Source organism: Nycticebus coucang, chromosome 1, assembly GCF_027406575.1.
Source record: "Nycticebus coucang isolate mNycCou1 chromosome 1, mNycCou1.pri, whole genome shotgun sequence".
Classification (NCBI taxonomy): domain Eukaryota; kingdom Metazoa; phylum Chordata; class Mammalia; order Primates; family Lorisidae; genus Nycticebus; species Nycticebus coucang.
This window is the reverse complement of record NC_069780.1, coordinates 155012685-155033493: the sequence shown is the minus strand read 5'-3', so window position 1 is coordinate 155033493 and position 20809 is coordinate 155012685. Positions and strand designations below refer to the sequence as shown.

At 36.0% G+C, this 20809-nt stretch overlaps 1 protein-coding gene across 1 annotated transcript in view; it reads left to right on the top strand.

The window, feature by feature from the left end:
- ITGA1 (integrin subunit alpha 1) overlaps positions 1-20809 on the top strand; it is a 164563-nt gene that overhangs the window by 69872 nt on the left and 73882 nt on the right. Inside the window, exons 3-6 of the mRNA XM_053590825.1 lie at positions 10975-11087; positions 13668-13756; positions 13876-13987; positions 14603-14730. Coding sequence (XP_053446800.1) covers positions 10975-11087; positions 13668-13756; positions 13876-13987; positions 14603-14730 — 442 coding nt within the window. The remainder of the gene's footprint in view (positions 1-10974; positions 11088-13667; positions 13757-13875; positions 13988-14602; positions 14731-20809) is intronic.

Here is a 20809-nt window from a genome sequence, read left to right as displayed (position 1 = left end):
TCTGTGAATGAAACTACAACAGAATGAATCATTTGTGGTTGAAAACACAGTCTAATCATTTGGAAATGGAAACAGTCTTAAAGTAGAAAAAAGAAAAAAAAAACGGCCATGTTAGAAGTGGCAAGTGATTTCTGCTGAAGCCTGGATTGACCTCAAGGAAGGTCCTTTCCAAAATAGTCCTTATTTGGTAATTATATTATTTTGGCATGAGTTCTTTAATTGTTCTCACTTCAGAGTAGCTGAAATACATGAGGCTGAAACTTAGCAGGAAGAATTTGGAAGCCGATGAAATAGTTCCTAGAAAGGGTTAACATCACTTCCATTATTTGGGGCTTATAGTTTGGGCTTTGCCGATCTACTGAGTGTGGTCTAGTGTTTATAATGAACCTCATTGAATGTCTTTTATATACTCTTTAACCTTTTAAAATTGGTTAAGGTCATTGTAGGTATGATTTTTAAATCATATTTAACTGGTTGAAAATTGTATAAACTGAATATTAGAACTCTTTTGTGTTATATTTTAACATAATTTTTAGAAAATGGGATTTTTTAGTTGTACATTATGGAAGAAAGAGCAAAAGGTAGTTAAACTTTGCTTCAATTTAGTAACTTATGGAAAACAAGTCTATTTTCCTAATAACTATAATAATAAAAAACAGAAGAGATCTATGTTTACTTGAATAACAGAGATTTATCAGGCCATTGAATAATTTTACAGGTAAAGAAGTGACTTTTATGCATTTTATTTTATGCTTTTGATTTGGCTAATTTGATAATAATTCCCAAGATTATCAAAAGTAATAATTTGAGTTCTCACATTTTCTAAGTACAAATATTGTGTGCTAAGTGTAAACTAGAATGTGTGCAGGTAATTTACTCTTCCTCTCCTTAAAAATATTTCAGATAAGAATATAATAATAAAAAAAAGAATATAATAATAGATTATGAGTTTTTAAATCCTCTGTCCTTATCTCCTATATTCTCCATCTACTCCATCCCTCAGCTTTCAAGGTTAAATGGATAAAGTTCTCCCTTTAGGCAATAATTTTATTCTTTGAGGAATTATACCTACCATTCAGGGAGCTCTATCTCTGGAAGAATAATGGTGTGGACCAATTGGTCAGGCTTCTTTTTGTGTATAAGCTATAATAAACCAAAATGCACTATGTGTTTTTCTTTAAAAGCTTAACTTTTTATTTTAAACACCTACAAAAGTTAATTTTTACTTATTATTAATAGTCCCATAAGTGTTAAAGAGAAATGCAGTAAATCGCACACTTGAAACAAACTACCTTCAGAATGAAATGCCTTTTTAAAGGATGGTCAAATAATAAAATATTTTATGAAATTCTCATTTTCACTTTCTGATATGAGGAAAACCTGTAAGTTTCCTCTCTCGTCTAGTCCTGTCTCTGATTTTAGAGCAATCTGATATCAGAAGCCCGTGATTATCTGAATGGATTTTAGTCGTGTAAAGCGGGTTCATATGTCTTCCTAGGAGTATCAGTTCACCCCCTTGTTCTCTTTAGTCTTTGTTTCTCATAATAAGAGTCTGTTCTATTGTGAGAGTTTCACTTTCCTATTTCTCCAATCCCTCTCTTTCAAAGAACCAGAATGCACAGGAGTGGGAAACAGAAGTCAGGCCTATTCTGAGTTGGTCTCAATGTCATGATGAATATCCTTCCCAAGCTTGTTTTGTCTTTGTAAAAGGTGAAGATACAGATAAGAAAAAGAAAGATAGTTAGGCCACCATTAAGAAAGAATGAAGAGCGTGGAGATTGGATAGTTAAGAATAGGGCTACAATGAATGAAGCTATACCAAATAGAACTTTGGGCAGACCATCAGAATTCCGTGTACATTTGTAAGATAATTTTAATAATAACACTTTAAACTCTTTGAGATCAGAGACCACACTTTATATATCTTGCTTCAACCCGTGAAATCTGGCTTAGTTGTTACTACAAATGTTTGTTGATAGGTTAAACTTTTTCTTTAGCCATAGCATATGTATGGGTTAATCAAGCAACAACTGTTATGAAACAAACACAAAAGCTTTAATCTAACAGAGGACATATATGAAATAATTAGGAATAAAAAGCAGTGCCAAGAAATGTGAAATAGACTATAAATCAAAGGGAGTTTAAAGCAGGAGGAGATGACTTAGGTTCTTCAGATGAATCTTGAAAAATGATTTGACTTTTAATAAGGGGAAAAATATGTCACTCCAAGCTGGGAAGCCACATGAGCAAGGCATACGTGTACTTGAGAAGAAGGGAATGTGTTGATGAATAAACAGGTCTGATACGGGATGGTGAAAGAAGGAAGAATAATGGAAGACCCATAAGAGCCAAACCTAAGAAGGCACTGAGAAGCCCTTGTGGGATGTTATTTTTCTAAAGTTAATTTGAGAATTACATATAGATTGGATTGTATAAAGGAGTGACAGAAAACTAGGAAATACACAGGTCAGCAAGAATTTTAATCTAGTACTTAAGGGATGAGGCCCTAGGCTGGATTAGGGACAGGTGGAATAAAAGAAAGGCATACCCAGGACAAATTCAGATGAATCGTTAAGTCTTAGTGGAAGTTTGGAAATGGCAGACGAAGGTGTGGGAGAGGCAGGTAGATTCTAAAATTTCTGAACTGGCTCATTGAGAAATGGGTAGTCATTTACAGAGAAAGGAAAAGCTAGGAAGAGGAAAGATGAGTCTGTTTTTAAACAGCTGGAGTTGCAAGTAACATCTAGGTATTTGGAGACCTCAAACTGGAAGACAGATAAGAGGGAGAAGGTAATGTTAGGGGAAATGCCGACAGAGAAAAGACTGCTTTGAGTGTCCACTTGCAGCCCATGCCACTGTCCCCCCATCTGGCCTGGGGCCATCCATGTAATGCACACTCAATGATTATTTGTTTCTAAATGGCATTCTACCTGAACACTCTGTGACCATCAATGAAAAAGCAGCCATACAAAAATAAAGTTAAAATTTTCTCTCCTAGGGAAATGCACCTACTTATGGCCAGAGCTGAAAATAGATCTCAAGTTTCTCTATCCCAGCCTTTGTGTCTTTTTCTTTATGAGAACTCTATTAAAAAGCAAATGTTGACTAATTCTGTTTCAGACTTTACATATGTGTATTAATATGTTTATAGAGTTTGTGAGCATTTGCGTGTAGATGATATCAGACACCTTGATTCCATTTTAACTTTCCATATTTACCATCATTGTATGGAAAATTTGTGAAAAATCAGAGCAACCAAAAAGATGAGGCCAACTTAATTTAAAAGTAAGCAAACTACAAATAGGTAAACTTTTAAATCTTTAAAGATGGTATGGTAGCAGCCTATTGTTCTAAAGAGATCCAGATGCTGCTAATGCAATATAAATTATGGAATATGTTTGGGTATTCTGTAAGTGTTTATAAAACCAGATAGAATGCAGACTGACTTTGAGATATCCACTGAGGAATAATTCATATTGTAGGGAACACAGATTTTGTTATTTAATTATCTCCAGGGGTGAGCACCTTCATAAATCATATTTACTGCTTCTGTTTTGTAAGTTCATCCACCTCAGATTTTAAAAATTAAAAGAGAAATCACCCTGACACCTCTTACATACCTCTTGCCTAAAGAAGGTTGTTGGCCCCTTATATGTGCAGTCTGTGTATTTGAAAAACATCGCTTTCATTCTTTTGCAACAGTTAAAAGTTAAAAGAAAAAGTAGCCTTATATCTCCTTTACCTTTCAGAAGTTTACTGTAAAGTATAATTAATTTTCCATCTTTGGCTCAGAAGCCACGTGCTTTCTCAGTAGCAGAACACATTGTACCTCTGATTAAAATCAGCCGTTGTCCATTATGGCTGGCATGAGCTGCAGCATCCAAGTAATTGCAATGTAGTTCAGAAGAACTCAGAAGGAACATAATTGTCTTAATAATTTTGCTTTGAAGAGAAGAAATTTAAACATGCTCAGCATTGCACAAAACTTCCACATTTCCAGACATAGTGGTACTCATCAGCATGGCCGGTTCTTGGCCAAATGGGAAAATAGAAGATACTGGTTTGGAGCTTTGCGTTCTGTTTTCTTCCTTTGCTTCATTCCTTCCAGCATGTTGTGTCTATCTTTTTACTTCCTCTTGGGGACTTTAGTGACTTCAGTGGGCCTTCTTTCTCAAAGAGGATTTTCAGAGTACAGATCCCTCCCTAAGCAACCCTCAAGACAATGTAGGATATCAAAATATGTTGACCTCATGCCTCTTACCTACAGCATCCTGCCTTATGCCAGGGGGGGCTTCCAGTGGGCTCACAGGATCAGTGCCCTATTTCAATTATGAGTGTGTTTTAAATAAAACCTAATCAAGCTTGAAGGGGAAAAGACATTTTAAAGGTTCTATAACTTTCAGTTTCTGTTATAGATTTTCATGTGTTTATTTTACATTGCCTTTTGAAGTTCAAATTTTTTCTTTGCCACACTTGTTATTTCTTTGGCTCACCTCATTCTCACCCCTTTACCTTTCCTGACCAAGAGCACTACAGCCAATGGGGTCATTGTGTAAGTTTCATTCTCTGAGATGACCACATGCTTATTTCATTTATTTAAAGTTAAATTGGCTGGCTGGGGGTGCTTGGCACTCTGAGATTGACTTTAGTTTGCCCTATGTATTAGATATCAAGAAACAGTTAAATGAAAAAAGGTGTTAATGAAATAATGTAAATATGAGACACTCTTCTCTGGGAATCTTTCTTTTATAAGAGAAAAAAGCATAAATATGAAATAGAGACATCAGATACCAATTATGGTTCAAATAAATATAATAATGGGTATTATAACAAGAATGGCTATTGTGAATAGCAGAAATTTATGTTTACTAAATTTTATTATAATTGATGCTTTTTCTGAAGAGAAGATGCTTCTCTCACTTCAATGGTCCTTGAGTTCATCAGGTGTTTGTCTAGAGATCAGTAAGGACATCTAAAACACTCTTCAATCCTCTTCATCTGCACACAAGTCATTGCAAAATGCCATATAAAAAAGGAAGAATCAATTGAATGTAGTAAGTTAAATGCAACTTGCATTACAGTTTAGAATAGTAATACCCATGGCTTTTGAAACAATGTGCCTTGAGTCTTCACATTGACCCTGTGGTTTGGGTGGATATCATTGTTATCATCGTTATTTTTAGACAGGAAACTGAGACTTGCAAAATGAATGGCCAGAGATTTAATGTAGCAACCATGTGATAGGACTGGGATGTGGGACACCAGCCTTCCGACTTTTTAGCCATTTCCCCCGCTCTCACAACAAAAATTTTCTAGAACCTTGACCTGGGGAAATGCAGATGTATGGCATCTGCTAAGGCAAAATATCCAGCCTCTAAAATGGAAAAAAGAGTTTACAGTTCAGACCTCTTAGCAGGTCACATAAATCTGAAATCCCCAACTTTCCTTCTTCACATTCTTAGAGCATTTGGTACAGTCATTAATTAATTCATTCAATAAATATTTACTACATATCTATTTTGTGCCTGGTGGTTATAAGTACTAAGGATATGTGAGTGAACAAAGGAGAAAAACAATTCCTGCTGTGGTGGAGCTTATATTCTACTGGAGAGTAGAGAACATAAAATAAATAATAGACTGAATAAACAGGTTTTAGCATATGCCAGAATATGATCAGTGCTGTGAAAAAACATCTGAGCAAGATAATGGAATTGAGAATGCTGGAGATTCCTGAAATTTCATCACTAGTACTTTTCTAGGCGGTTGTTATTTTTATGCAGCGTGAGATGAGTGACACTTACTCAGGACTAACGTGGCAAGATATATGTGCTTTCAAGCTTCTTGTTGAGAGTTGTATGCTTGTTGTTAGAACAGTCAGATCCTAGGAAAATACACAAAATTAGCAGTCCTGTGGTCTGCTAATCTATAATTTACCATTGGTGCAAAGTCCCCAACTCCCCATCTCAATCCTGGGCTACTGTGCTGTGCCACTTTTTAAGCTCTCATACCTCAGTCTTTCATTGCCCCAGAATATATAATAATCATGGTTCAGGTCAGTTTCCAATTATCACCATACTCTAGGTGCTTTCTATTGTGCTGGAGAATCAAACATAAACTCCAGACCTTTTCCTTCAAAGTCAACTGCTTGCCAATCTCAACCTCCCACTATAAGGTAAGGTGGAACTTTAGCCCTATGTTCTAGCCACCCACACTTCCACACTTCCTTGTCAGATTTCACTTTCAGTGTTCATTCTCCTGTCTCCATGCCTTTTCCTGGGTTATCTGCAATTTCCTTTCCCTCCTGCTTTGTAATTCATAATAACTTTACTATTAGCATGCTGTTGAGGACTCACTTTTCATCGAAAAACTAGATAAATCCTGGATCCAATGGGTGGAAAAATAGAAATCTGCCTCCTGAAACAGTGAGGTTCAAAGTCATGTCGCAGAAGCATAGACAGTTCTAACCATCTTCTGTACTTGCAAACCTCCAAATACTGGGCCATCCAACCGAGAGAAGGGGGGCCTTCTCCATTTCTAAGACAAAGCTGTCCTTATGGAGCCATCTGTCTACCTGCTCAGGAATTCTACTCTCTCCTGTGACATTGGCTTTTCTCTTGTTAACTTGTTCTTTTCTTACCATGATTTAACCACATGCAGGTTGCCTCCATAGTAAATTTAAACTGTTTATGATTTGCCATTGCCTTGGGGAAAAAGTCCACATTCATTAATATGGCCCCATCACTTCATTTTTAGCCAAGTTACTTGAAATGAAGTCTACTCGTGGCTACCTTTCTCGCCTCTCATTCTTTCAATTATTTCCCTTTTTGCCCTGATTTCCTCTCCCACTCTGGCCATTCTTACTTAGCTTTCTTCCTTTGCTCATTAAAATTTTAAGTGTTATTTTTCCCCAGATGCCAGCATTCAGCTTTCTTTTTACTCCATACGCTTTCTAGGGGGTACTATTTAATGTTAGGGCCTCGGCCATGCTCATAACATGGCTGTAGATATCCATATAGTTCCCAAAATATTCCCAGAAAGACCGAGCTCAGTAGCCTGCATCAGTATCCCATTATCCGTGTGAACTTCATTGGCCTCTTCCTTCCCTCTGTCATTTGCCCCATTGTTACTCTTGTACATACTTGGAACTGCCTGCCAAAAGCTACCTGTCCCAAGTGTTTATCTTGGATATTCTTTTAGGGGAACTCATTCAGGATACCTTATACCCTAAAGATGTATGGAGTTGGTTCTTTTGTTCTACTTCCATGATTCCAATTCTCATCTGGATTACTTCAGCAACTCTTACCTTGTCCCTGACTCTAATTTTACTCCCCTTCAACATATTTGTGACACTTCAAACAAATAAGCTTTATAAATCAAAGACGCAACCATGTCACACTGCACCCCTCTGTGAAAGCTTCAGTGGTTCCCAACTTGCCCCTCCATTGGATAAACCCAAAGTTCTCAAGGTGGACTCTGAGAACATTGTGATTTAAACCCTCCAGCCTCAACTTCTACTCCAGCCATACTGAGCTACCTGCGCTTATCAGAGGAGTGCTGTTCTTTTCCTGCTTCTAAAACTTTGCTGAAGTTGCACCAAGCTCAGACCTATGCAGTATTGCAGTAATACATTTCTGGTTTTGTTTTTCCCTCTAAGTTTTAAGCAACCTAAATACTGTGTTTTATCTGTTTTTTTATATTGTGTTATATCCCTATGATCTGGTATAAATGCCCAGCTTGTAGAGTGTTCTCAATAACATTAATTAATATATCTAGCCTTATGTTAAATGCTTTCATTAATAATAGGCTCCCTTCTTTTAACAAAACTTTTTAACTATAAAACTAACTTAGTCACATTATTAATTAATTAATATATCTATCCTTATGTTAAATGCTTTCATTAATAATAGGCTCACTTCTTTTATCAAAACTTTAACTGTAAAACTAACTTAGTCACATTATAAAAATTTTTGAAATTATTGAAGAAAAATAATGATTATCTCCTTAATATTCATTAAAAATATTCATTATATTTTTGATGTATTCCTTTTTAATATGTTTTACATAGATGTTAGTTGTATAATCATCTGAAAAAAAGATATAACACTAATAAAAAACATATAAATAGCACTTACTATGAGCCAAATACTATTCTAAGCATTTTACATACATTTTTATACATTAAAACAATTAATTTTCTTTTTTCTTTTATTTTCAAATTAATATGAGGATACAAATGTTTAGGTTCCATTGTTTTCAACTCTGAGGTAAAGTTTAAGTTGTAGTTGAGCTGTTCACCCAGGGGTTCTGCTGAGCACCCTCACACTGTGCATGTCAGGTGAGATCCTGTGAGATATATATTCTTACATCTCCATTTTATAGATGAAGAAACTAAGGCAAGGTAACTGGAATATTCTAAACCATCGACTAAGTAAATGGTAAAGCCATGATTTGAATTCATGAAGTCTGAAGTCTGGCACCAAACTTTATGCTACATTTCATGAAAAGGGTAAAATCACTTAGTACATGAAAAGCACTTAGAATAAGGTCTGGCACGTGGTATAAATTCAATAAATGCTACCTATTATTATCATTGCTTTTGCAATGTATATAGTACAGTAATCTGGTATCTTTTTGAGACAGAATCTTACTCTCTTATTGCCCAGGATAGAGTGCCATGGTACCAGCCTAGCTCACAGCTTCTTCAGTACAACACCCAGCTAATTTCTTCTCTTTCTTTCTTTCCTTCTTTCCTTCTTTCCTTTCTTCCTTCCTTCCTTCCTTCTTTCCTTCCTTCCTTCCTTCCTTCTTTCCTTCCTTCCTTCTTTCTTGACAGAGTCTCACTTTGTTGCCCTCGGTAGAGTGCTGTAGCATCACAGCTCACAGCAACCTCAAACTCTTGGGCTCAAGCGATTCTCTTGCCTCTTCCTCTCGAGTGGCTGGGACTACAGGCACCTGCCACAACACCCGGCTATCCTTTGGTTGCAGTTGTCATTGTTGTTCAGCAGGCCTGGGCTGGGCTCAAACCCACCAGCTTTGGTGCATGTGGCTGGCGCCCTACTCACTGAGCTATGGGCACTGAGCCTTTTTTTTTTTTTTTTTTAGTAGAAATGGGCTCTCTCTTTTGCTCAGGCTGCATCATTTTTCCCCTTAAATTAGATCAGAAGTTTTCACCAAATTAGGTGAGTTTTCACATTGAATTAGGACATAAATATTTTTTCATTCTGCCATGCAATCTTACAAACTATTGTTTTTATGACTTTACAATATTCCATAGAATGACCCTGCAATAATTAACTACATTCTGTTCACCATATTTTTTAATGTATTAACCCTATGAGCATTATCTTTATCTTTATCTCCCTTATCTTAGGTCATTTTTAAAGGATAGATTCCCAGAAGTAAGAGTTACACATTAAAGGGTTAGAAAATGGTTATAGTTCTTTATGGACTCCAGTAATGGCTCCAAAGGCAGTATATTACACCTATGTTTTAGGGAGTCTGTTCAACTACTTAATATTTATAATTATTATAAAATTTATTTAAAAACTAGCTTATCAGAAATCCTACACAAAATAAATCTTATCCTTTTTCAACATGACTTTCAAATATTTAAAATTCTAATACTGTATGCCAACCTATATGAACCTCAATACAGCTTCTCAACTCCCCCTCAGACATTCTTTTTCCATGCTAAATACTCCCAGCTTTCCTTTGGCCATCTTTTATCTGACCAAATTACCAGACCCTTTTGCCATCTGATTCATGGTATCCAAAATGCATTCCATTGTGCTTATACCCCTGTTCATTTGGAGATTCCAGACATGGCCTGACCAGTGGAGAGCAGAGAGGGGCTCTCACTTTCCTTGACCAGGGCATCTATTTCCAGCAATGCAGCCTACATTAGCATTTTTGGCACTAAAATGCACTGTTAGCCATGATTATGTGCTATCAACTAAACCCCTCATGTCTTTTTCACATGAACTCCCATTAAGTGAGGTTTCCCACATCCTGTACTGATAATAAATAACAGTATGTAGTTGGGTAAAGTTATTTATAAAGGCTCTTATTAAACTTTAGTTTATTTATGTTTATTGCCACAGTATATGGAGATATATCTGAATACACAAATATGTATATTGATGTATTTGGTGAGTATTTTTATGCTTCCTGTATCTTTTCTAAAACCATTAATAAAGTTTTAATCTAGCAAAATCCCAAGTGCAGAGGTATATGGTATATAATGAGAGTTCTTTGGTTGCTAGCAGTCACAGTCTTTAGATAAGTTATAGCTATTCAGCCCATAATAAATCATCTGTAAATCCACCCAAGTATATTACACTCAACCACATTCATCCATCCTTTTCCTGAAGATATCATGGGAGAGTGTTACACAACTTGTGGAAACTAAAATTACTCACGATTACAATTTTTTTCCATTAATTAATATTAGAATGGTTTTATAATTCTGTCTGAAAAAAACAGTATGTAATTTTAACCTCATAACTATCCTTTTTTCCTAAGAGCTTGTAAACTACCACAAACTAATGTTCAATGTTATGATGACCGATGTTTATATTTCCTGACTTCTTTCTGAAATTATCATTTTCTCATGAAAAAAAGGCATTTATATGTCCAAGTGTGTTTTGTAAATGACCACAGTAGCACATTTGGCCAATAATTATTGATTATTTCACTCCCAATAATATGGTAAGGTGATAGATAAAATAATAAAGCAGAATCTCTGAGATCTCTCTCCTTTACACAGGTGTGTGTGCACGCACATGTTAATTGAAATCAGGATCTGCAATTTGAAGAAGACACTTTGCTTATTTTATAGAATACTAAATTTCTAGCAGAGGATGATTATCTAATTATATCTATGGGAACTACCATCAATTGTCTTAGAACTGTTACAAACTGATTAAAATAAACTATTTCTCATTGTTCAAAAATATTGTTTTATTTAACTTCCAGGGTGCTTATTGGTTCTCCTTTAGTAGGCCAACCCCAAAACAGAACTGGAGATGTCTATAAGTGTCCAGTTGGAAGAGGTGAATCATTACCTTGCATAAAGTTGGATCTACCAGGTATGTAAAATCAAAAAGGCTGATCCTTAATCATGCCTAGAATCAACACTGAAAACACATTTTAATCAACTCAAGAAAATATTAGAAGTAATCTATAAACATTCTTCAGGTATCATCCAAATTAACATAGAATGACATTTCGATTCCCTCTGCCCTTAGTTTGCTTTCAAAAGTCATCATATCACATCCATAGACTTAGAATCTATCCCTAGTGTTGTAACTTTTAACTCCCTCAGTTGTTCAGGATCTTTTGTAAACCAGTGGGAACATAAAAGAACTTTTCCAAATAAACATGCCCATCACATTCCCTGCACAAAATTAACTTAGCATCTTAAAAGGAAATAGAATAAGAGAAATTGTAATAGATATATTTGATTTTTAAAAAAGAGAATAACCCAAGATAAATTTATATTAAAATAGATATAATGGATAAAAATATCACTGTAGTTAGAACATGACTAGAAAATTTCTACTAGAATTGTCCATAAATTGGACCCCTGTCAATGGTCTATACAATATTAAATACCATGAAAAAGATTTATGCCCCACAAGTTTATTTCAGATACTGTGTATTTCAGTTCTCATTATTTAAAATTTTCTCTTTGTTTGTATATTATGAACATTTTTTTCTTTTACATTCATGAGCATAGTTATACTACATAATAGCTGTTTTAATATCCTTGCCTGATAATTTCAACATCTGGAATATTTCAACATCACTTTCCATTCATTACTTTTCCTTGACGTTGGGAGACATTTTCCGATTTCTACTTACATGTGGTGATTTTGAATCATAAACTGGCTTATATGTTTATGTTTTTTAATTATAAGCATAAAGATTCTAGATTCTGTTTTGTGTTTTAGTCTCAACTTTTCTAATAAGGAGGCAGCTTACTTGGCTGAAGTCAACATTCAAACTTTGACTTTCTTGCAGTAGGAAGGAGTTAAAATTTCTATTCAGTTCTTCTTATTTCATCTGGACTGTTTTAAGTCTACACTGCACATTTACTGTTCAAGTCATGCAGATATTTGGACAAAATATATGGGCACATATTAGAACTCTTCTCTTGTGGCTCTTTTTTCCCCCAAGGAAAAAAAAAATTCCTACCCTAACTTTGCACATGGTGCTGTTGCCCCCGACTTCTGTCCTCTTTTTTTCTAGACAGTAAAACTGGGAGTTCTCTTTGAGTTTTAGCCACTAACTAGGGCGTTCTCTTAGGTGGAAAAAAAAAAAAATCCCACAAAAACAGAAAACTTACCCAGTGTCAACCTCTTCTTTCAAGTATAGACTCTTCTCCAGTTTCTGCGTGCTTTTGATTGCTTTATAGTGCCTTCAGACATATTTTTCTAAGAATTTATAGTTGTTATTTGCAAAAGAGTTATTCCGATAACAACTACTCCTCCCTTACTGGCAACTGGCATAGGTTTTTAAATCAGCTTAGAGATTTTAGCTACATCAAGAACAGTAGGGGAATTTCTGCTGTAGTCTCCAATTGTCCCAGGAATGCTGATCCTGGATCAACCCTTGCATAAAAACGCTAATCCAGATTATTCAAGATCAATGTATATAATAGCTCAGTTCCAAGTGCTTTTAAAGCAAACTAGACCAAAACCCTTGGACAAAGACCAATGTTCACATCAAGAAGTCAAACTGTTAATTAATCTCTATTTGCATTCCCTACTTTAAAACTACATATAATCTTAAGGTAAGAACAACTTCTAGGCATGTACAGGAAGACAAATCTTTCTGAACTGGAATTTTGCCACTTTCTAATATTTCCTCACTCTCCTAGACAAAGTTTAGAAGATTTTGCTTTTCCTAATTACTTTTTTTTATTTTTACATATACATGTGTTTATTAGGTTTCTGTTTTTTGCCTTCACAAAATTAAAGAGACTTAAAATTATTAGCAATAATTTCCTAATTTTTTTTTAATGTGAATCAATATAACTTCTTGCCAATATTGTCAGATAGATTCGCTTCAGGACCCAGCATTCCTATTTGGAATATCAAATGTAGTCTCTTCATTATGTTTTCTTTATCCACACTTCCCGGCCACTGCTTTAATCCTGTTTCAGTTTTCTGGGTAAACACTGTGATATCACCCTGATTTTGGAAGTTATGATCAAAACCTTGTGTTTGAATTTCCTCTTCTGATCTCCTACCCATCTCCTCTTTTCTTGCCAGAAATCATGTTTCCTCATTGTTCATTTATAACAAAATATTTAAGATTACATTATATTCACAATTTTATGTTATTATATGCTTTATTTGTTTTAATTCACAAAAATGTGTGAAAAGCAATCCCACCTTCTCATTGCCTGCCAGCTCTGCCTTCTTTCACAGTTCAGCAAAACTAAGTGAAACAGTGATCCAGACAAAGTTTCTGGGACACCAGCCAGCTCTCCAGCCTCAGCTTGTTCGTTATATTCCTTAATAATACTTGGAAGACTATTCAGCTGAACCAAGAGAAGAAATGTGCTATGATCTGATCAAAGCAAGTAGAATGCTTTAATGAGCAGACAGTTTTACTTTGCAAAACTTTTTTTTCACCTTCATAAAATGTTGTTCTATTTTTAGTTAATACATCAATTCCCAATGTCACTGAAATAAAGGAAAACATGACATTTGGATCAACTTTAGTCACCAACCCAAATGGAGGTTTTCTGGTAAGAATGGACAAAGTAATGATATTAAATGATAACAAGATTCTTATTATTTTAAGTCTATAGAGTTGTTGCATAATGTTCAGTCTTACAAGGTTGTTTTTTTTTTAATTTTTTAAAAGGCATGTGGGCCCTTATATGCCTACAGATGTGGACATTTGCATTATACAACTGGAATCTGTTCTGACGTCAGCCCCACATTTCAAGTGTTGAACTCCATTGCCCCTGTACAAGGTACAGATTTTATGCAATGTTCTTGCATGTTTGAAAAGCATAAGCAATGAATGAGACCTATGTATACACAGGAGGATACCACAAAGCTTGAAGTGTTTTTCCAGTTACCAGCATATCCAATTTAGGTAAATGTTTGCTTTGCCAGTATATAACTAAACACCACTGCTATTTTTGGAGTCAATGCTCTTGTAAATAACCTTTACAGAATCATGTCTAAAATTCATAGATAAAGCTGTCATGTTGCTTTTATTTAAAGAGTGAGTCTCTTTGAGGACAGAGTAACTTCATTTGAGATATTCACAGAATTAGAACTGTTATGTAAAATTCATGTTGAGAAAATTTGCAAAGGTACCTCTTATACAATATTAATTAAAATTAGGTAAAGATGGGTTTTACTTGATATAAACCCCAAATCAATTGTTATTGAATGCAATAAATATTTGCATCACCTTTCCTTTTCCTAAAACTACATTTTTCTGATTATGAAAGCTATCTATCTACTTTGTAGAACATCAGTTCATCCTTTAAAATGAGCCTTTTTTCAGCCATGGAAATCTACATATATCTCTACAAAGATACCTTCCAGATTTGCGCAATTGACTTCTTTTATTCCAGAATGCAGCACTCAGCTGGACATAGTCATAGTGCTCGATGGTTCCAACAGTATTTACCCCTGGGAAAGTGTTACAGCCTTTTTAAATGACCTTCTGGAAAGAATGGATATTGGTCCTAAACAAACACAGGTATGTAACTCTGCATTTTGATTTTTATTTTTCTAAAGATACAAACATAAAAATTTTCAATAGAACAAAATATTCTGGAACATCAATTCATCAACAAAACTAAAATTAAGGTTGAGTTTTGTATTCCATATCCATCTTCTTATTTCTGATGACAGATACATTTCATAAGACCATGCTATTTTTCTAAACAGAAAATATTATGAAACCTTCCATTTTCAATGCTCTTAGAAAATAAACCCAAAGGATCAAAACAAACCACCCTCTAATTGCAGTACAGTTTTGTTTTGTCTTGTTATTCCTTTCTGAGAGCTGTAGTTCTGGAGAAGTTGCAGAGATAGTCATCTAAGGCCCCTAAGGAGTAAGTCTCAATTTCTTTCACCTCATCATGACTGTCCCTCCCACAGCAGCTTCTTGACAGGACCTGTTCCAGGCCCACACTGACGTACCTGAAATGAAGTGGCTTCTTCACCGTTCTTCCCCTCTCTCCACTGCTCCTCATAATCTGCTAGTTTTTTTTTCACCTGTTTTTTCTTTTTGGCAGTTTTTGGCAGGGGCTGAGTTTGAACCCGCCACCTCCAGCATATGGGCCGGCGCCCTACTCCTTTGAGCCACAGGCACCACCCCCTTTTACTGTTTTATACAATTCTTTCTTTCCAAAGCTAATCATATTCTTGGAAATTTTTTAGATTTCTGGTATTTTATGATCATCTAAATATTTAATTATACCTTTAAATTCTAAAAAGCGAATATATTCTTAGCTATTTGTGAAAATCAGTGCATCTCTGACATGTTCAAAGTTGTTCCACAACTTCAGAAAGAAAATCCAGATATATCTATTTTAAAATAACAATCACTGCTTCAGTGAAGATTTGAGCCAGTAACTCAAGTTTGTAAAGGAATAGGTGACAAGCTATTGCTTATATGCTTGACTGTTGTACTGCAATGTTGGTGTTTTTTACGTTTAGAAAGATAATTAATTTACATTTCTGTAGTAAAAGCACTAACAGAGGAGTTATTCTGCCAGCATACAAGAGTTGTTCAGCCTACCAGGTAGGCACCATGGAGTTATATGTTTTTCTTGGAGAGAACAATAACTCTATTCATAAGAGTGTGGGGCAGCTCTTGGGGTCCAGATGCTACTAGCAAACAGGAAGAAGATGAATTTACCCCAGAGGCAGAAGGCTCCAGTCACATTTACTCAGTTCCAGGACCTTACAAAAACAGAAAGAAACATTTCAGAATGCAACACCGTGCACTAGTTATTCCTAGCATCTTCTGGCTTCACCCAAAGTAATCTGGTTTTTAAAGAGAGGAGCTGATTTTATTTCTCAAGTTTTATACTACATTTGGCTTGCATCATTCATTATGGAGCTTAAACATAGGTATCCATTCGTATAGTTGGATGTATTTACTAAGGGTGTACTATGCACCAAGCTCTATGCTGGGGCCTGGGTAACATAGGAGAGTGAGACAGACCTGGCCACTGCCTTGATGGAACTTCCATCTAATGCAGAGTTTCTCTAAATATAGTTCATGGAATTCCTACTTCCAGACTGCTAAGGTTCTTAGACTGTAGCCTAGATTTCAGAATCAGAATCTCTGAGGTTAACCCATAAAGCCTGCATTTTAAATGAATAACTGATTTTTAAACAGCTTAAAATTTGAGAAACACTGGACTAATGCACCATCATTACCCTGATGCACATGTCGGTCTACCTGGATTCGCTACATAAAGATTATACTTACCTCAAGAACAAAGGCCGTATCATCTTATCTTTGTCAATGTCCATCCCAGAGCTGTGCTGTGCTGTAGTCAGCCCTCAGTGAGCACTTGGTGAATGAATGTGTGTATCATAATACATGCAGCTTTGTATTTTTCTCAGACTGATGAACATTTAATGAGATTTTACTCTTTATCTGGCATTTTAAATATTCTTTTAAGTATATAACTTTATACTTCAATCTTTTCTAATCTTCTTCTATTTTGGCTTAAATAGCAATGACTAGCTTCATTAAGTAATTCTTTAAAAAGATTTTAAATGTATTCTACTTAAAACCCTGTTAAATGTAGTTTAGCAAAGGCAATGGCTAAGTAAACATGTCCTTTCTAACCCCTTTCTTTTAAAGTTTGATGTTCTTTCTCTAGATTCAGAAAAGAAATTCACTCATAGAAAATTTGGAAAAAATACTCTGTCTTCAAAGAAAGGTGTACTGGAAAACATGCTTATCTTTCAACAGAAAATTTTTCTAAAACAAACAATTTGTTTGTCTTGACAACCTCCCCCCTCCCCCCCCCCCCATTGGCAGCTAATGTAATTTAAATAAACTTGATTACTTTGTTTTCTTTTATTTCTTTCAATGAAAGCATCCAATTCTGCCCTAAGATTGGCAGGATTAGCTTTTGGAATTTTTCCTCCCCCTCACTTCGTCCTTCCACCTCCGTTCCTGAAAGGAGCAGATATAAAAATGAATTGTGAGAGAGATTACCCAACAGAAGGTGTAAGGATAGAAAGCTAAAAGCTGGATAGAGACTCTTAGACGCCTCATCCATTAAGATGATAAAATATAGGGTTTGTAAAGAGGAATTCTTTATAGAAAGAGCCTACTGAGAAGGGCTTCATTGCGATCATCTGGCAATCTTGGTATGTCTACTGGAATTGGGACACTGAGTTGACTAATGCCTGACTCCCGCCTGAAATATCTAAAGGGCACGGCAGCCACTGTTATGTCTAGCTGCTGACAAGCAAGTCAGAACAGCGGTAGCTGCCCTGGAATCTGCCTGTGTCCCCAGAGACTGTCAGAACACAAAATGTGTGTTTCCCACGGACCAGCATGGGTCATGTTAGGGACTGTGCAGACAGTCTCCTGGAAGTGAGGGGATGCCTCTGCAGAGAAGGCAAAAGGCATCCGCAATTCGTGGGGACTGAGCTAGTGAAATGCCGTCACACAGGGCAAGGAAATAGGTGAGACATCTCAGTAAAGGGAGCTCTTCAAAGAACCCACAAGAAGTTGTAAACATCTATTAGGACCTGAATCATCTGAGGATAGTACTAGTCCAGTAAGAATTTTTATACTCTTTATTTTCCTCCTTATTCCTGTCCCTGGACAGGTCAGAAATTATAATTAGCAATCTGAGGGAAAAAAAGTAGAAAAACAAATAAAGAAAAACCCAGTCCTGCCTCTTACTCAACCACAGGTTTCTTACCTCCTATAAGCCCTCAGTAGGAGTAGGACAGAAAAGTGAACTATAAATCAACTTTAATGTTTCGTATGACTGGTTTTAATTTAGATAGAATCAGATGACATGATTGCCATTTTCCCTTTTTATTTCAGCCTACAAATAGAAAGCTTTCATGTGGTACAATCTAAATTAAAAAAAAAACAAAACTTTTTTTTAATCAATAGACATTTTAAAATTAAGAAAATTTATAAGATATTTATCTTTCCATCCATGGATAGCAGAAGAACGTCACCATAAATGAGTTTTAAATAATGGTGAGTCACAAAAAAGGCCTGTATTTTGATTAGACCTCTTGGATTTTAGTTTGCTCCGCTGATCAGTACACGTTGGGTGCCATAGGTGCAGATGCTACGTGATGCCCCTTCCCTGCACTCTGAGATTCGTCATTTAGTAAGCGTAAGCAGTGAAAGGTAATGGTTACCTCCAAAAAGAAAAAAAAGGAAGGAAGAAATGAGGGTCGTATGGAGGGAAGGAAGGATGGAAAGAAAGGAAGAGAGGAAGGGAAGGCAAATTAAAAGGCTTCCATTAAACTTTACCTGTGACAATTAGTATACATTAGAAGACTTGCCACTTGATGATGGAAACTCACTCTAAAGAGTCACTCAGAATCTCTTCTGTGTCACTGTGTGGCCCCATTAAGACTTTTTCAAGCATAGTCAAGGAATTTTTGTCTACCAATTTTTTTGCCCAAGACAGAGTAAAGGCTATAAAATTGCCTTTTTAAAAACCACCTATAAAAACAAACCTGAAACACTCTGCGCTTGCTATAAAAGATATGATCGTATAAACATTATAGAGGTCTTATTGATCCTCAATACCTAAACATAACATTGCTTTTAATAATAAATGAGGGTGATATAAATATGTCAAAGACGAGTGCATTACCCTAAATAAAACCAGTAAATTGTGAGGCTCGATATAAAAGTGAAATATACTAATGGAACAATGTCTAGATTATTCACATCAAAAGTGTAGCATAGCATTAAACCAGGCAAAATGAAAGAGAGAAATTAATTAAATTTTAGGAATAATATTTATCTTTCTTTTCACTGCACACTTTATGGCTATTAAATCTGGGTCCTGATTCATTGCTTTTAGGGCTGTGTAGAAGCCTGACCTAGCCATGCAGCCATACCCTTGTCAGTCCAGCCACAGTTTCCAAATATTTGGGAGACAATGAATCTCCTCTCTCACCAGCCTCCCAGTCTGCATTCACCCTCACTTCCTTCTGTCCGAACAATCACTGCAACATCAAGTTCAGATCCTTTCCCTGAAAAACAGGCTTCTCTTTTTGCCTGCTGAATAGTAGTTAAGCTCTCCAACGATCTAAAGGCATTTGGCCACCTGGCCAGCCCATTTCCCAGGCACCCTGCTTTCCCTGTGCCCACCTCACTTCTTGCCCTACAGCCTGTCCTTGTCCCTGTCCTTCTCTGCACACGGGGCTGTGCTCACTCGTGCTCTTCCTTTGGCCTAGGATACTCTTCTCCACCCCAGACCTTATGTGCTAGGAGAACTTAGTTCAGTTTAAATGTACCTGTCCCTGTAATCACCCACGTTAGTCTACCAAACTTTCTCAAGGAAAACACCCGGGGCTCTGAGGTTCCCATAGCATTTGCATACTGTAAGCGCATATTTACTTAGCTCTCTTATCACTCTGTGGCATTGCTCTTTGATTTATGGGTCTGTCTCTCCTGGTAGACTGTGAATTGCACAATGACAGGATTGCACCTCAATCCTTTTATTTATGGAGTGCAGTCTGAAATTTTTTATGCTGCCTAGCACATGAGACAAATCATTTATGTTAGAAAAATGGAATTCCTGGAATTTTGACTTTCTCCTATGTTAAAAATCATCATTGCTGTGACTGCTTTCTCTTACTCTGCTTCAGGGGGTCAGATTGAGCTAGAAGGTACCTGCTTGTGGGGGACTCCCCTAGATAGACCTTTATGTTTTGATTCAGGTTTTTCTTTGCAGGTGTTTGCCCATCTAGTCCCACTTACTCCAGCACTGATTCCTCCTGCAGACTTCTCCCTTCTCCACAAGTGTAATGAACTAACTTTGCTTTAACCTTTCCTAGCCTTGCTTTTTTGATGCTGAGTCACTTTCACTGTTGCATCTTCCATCTAGCAAGAGGCCAGCTAGATACTCTTTTTCTATATCTATGAACAATCAACTTTATGTTTGAACCTATATCTATGATCAATCAACTTTATGTTTCTGAACATTCATTTCCTTAGGAAATGGTCATCTACCTGTGAGTCAGTCCCATTTATGTCCCTTCCCATAGGGACTAAAGGTTAACCCTAGCCTCAGCGAACATAGTTTCAGAAATGTTTTGCACTGACGGTTAACTCAGACTGTAGCCTGTGTTATCACCACATTCATACCCTGACTTAATCACACTCAAAGCTGGTTGTAAGACAAGGCTTCATAGCATAGTTTGATAAAACAAAATATATGTTGGCCAGACACAAAGCCTTAGCTCTTGTCATTAAGCAATTGTGCATTTCACAGAAATATGAAAAGCCTCATTTTTTAACCTTATAACTACTTCTCTGAAGAAATCATTGACTTGGTAATAATAATTGCTCAATGAAATCCTAGATTTCATGCTAGGCATTAAAATATAGAGAATAATGCAATTATTCAATAATTGCAATAATATAATAAAAGAGAATAATGCAATTCTAAATAAAAAATTCTATTTCTTGAGAAGTCCTTGACTCAATATACTTGTCTTGATCTGTTTTCTGTTGTTATCATAGAATACCAAATGGGATAATTTCTTTTTTTAAGAAAAGAGGATGATTTAGCTCACAGTTCTAGAGGTGAGGAGGT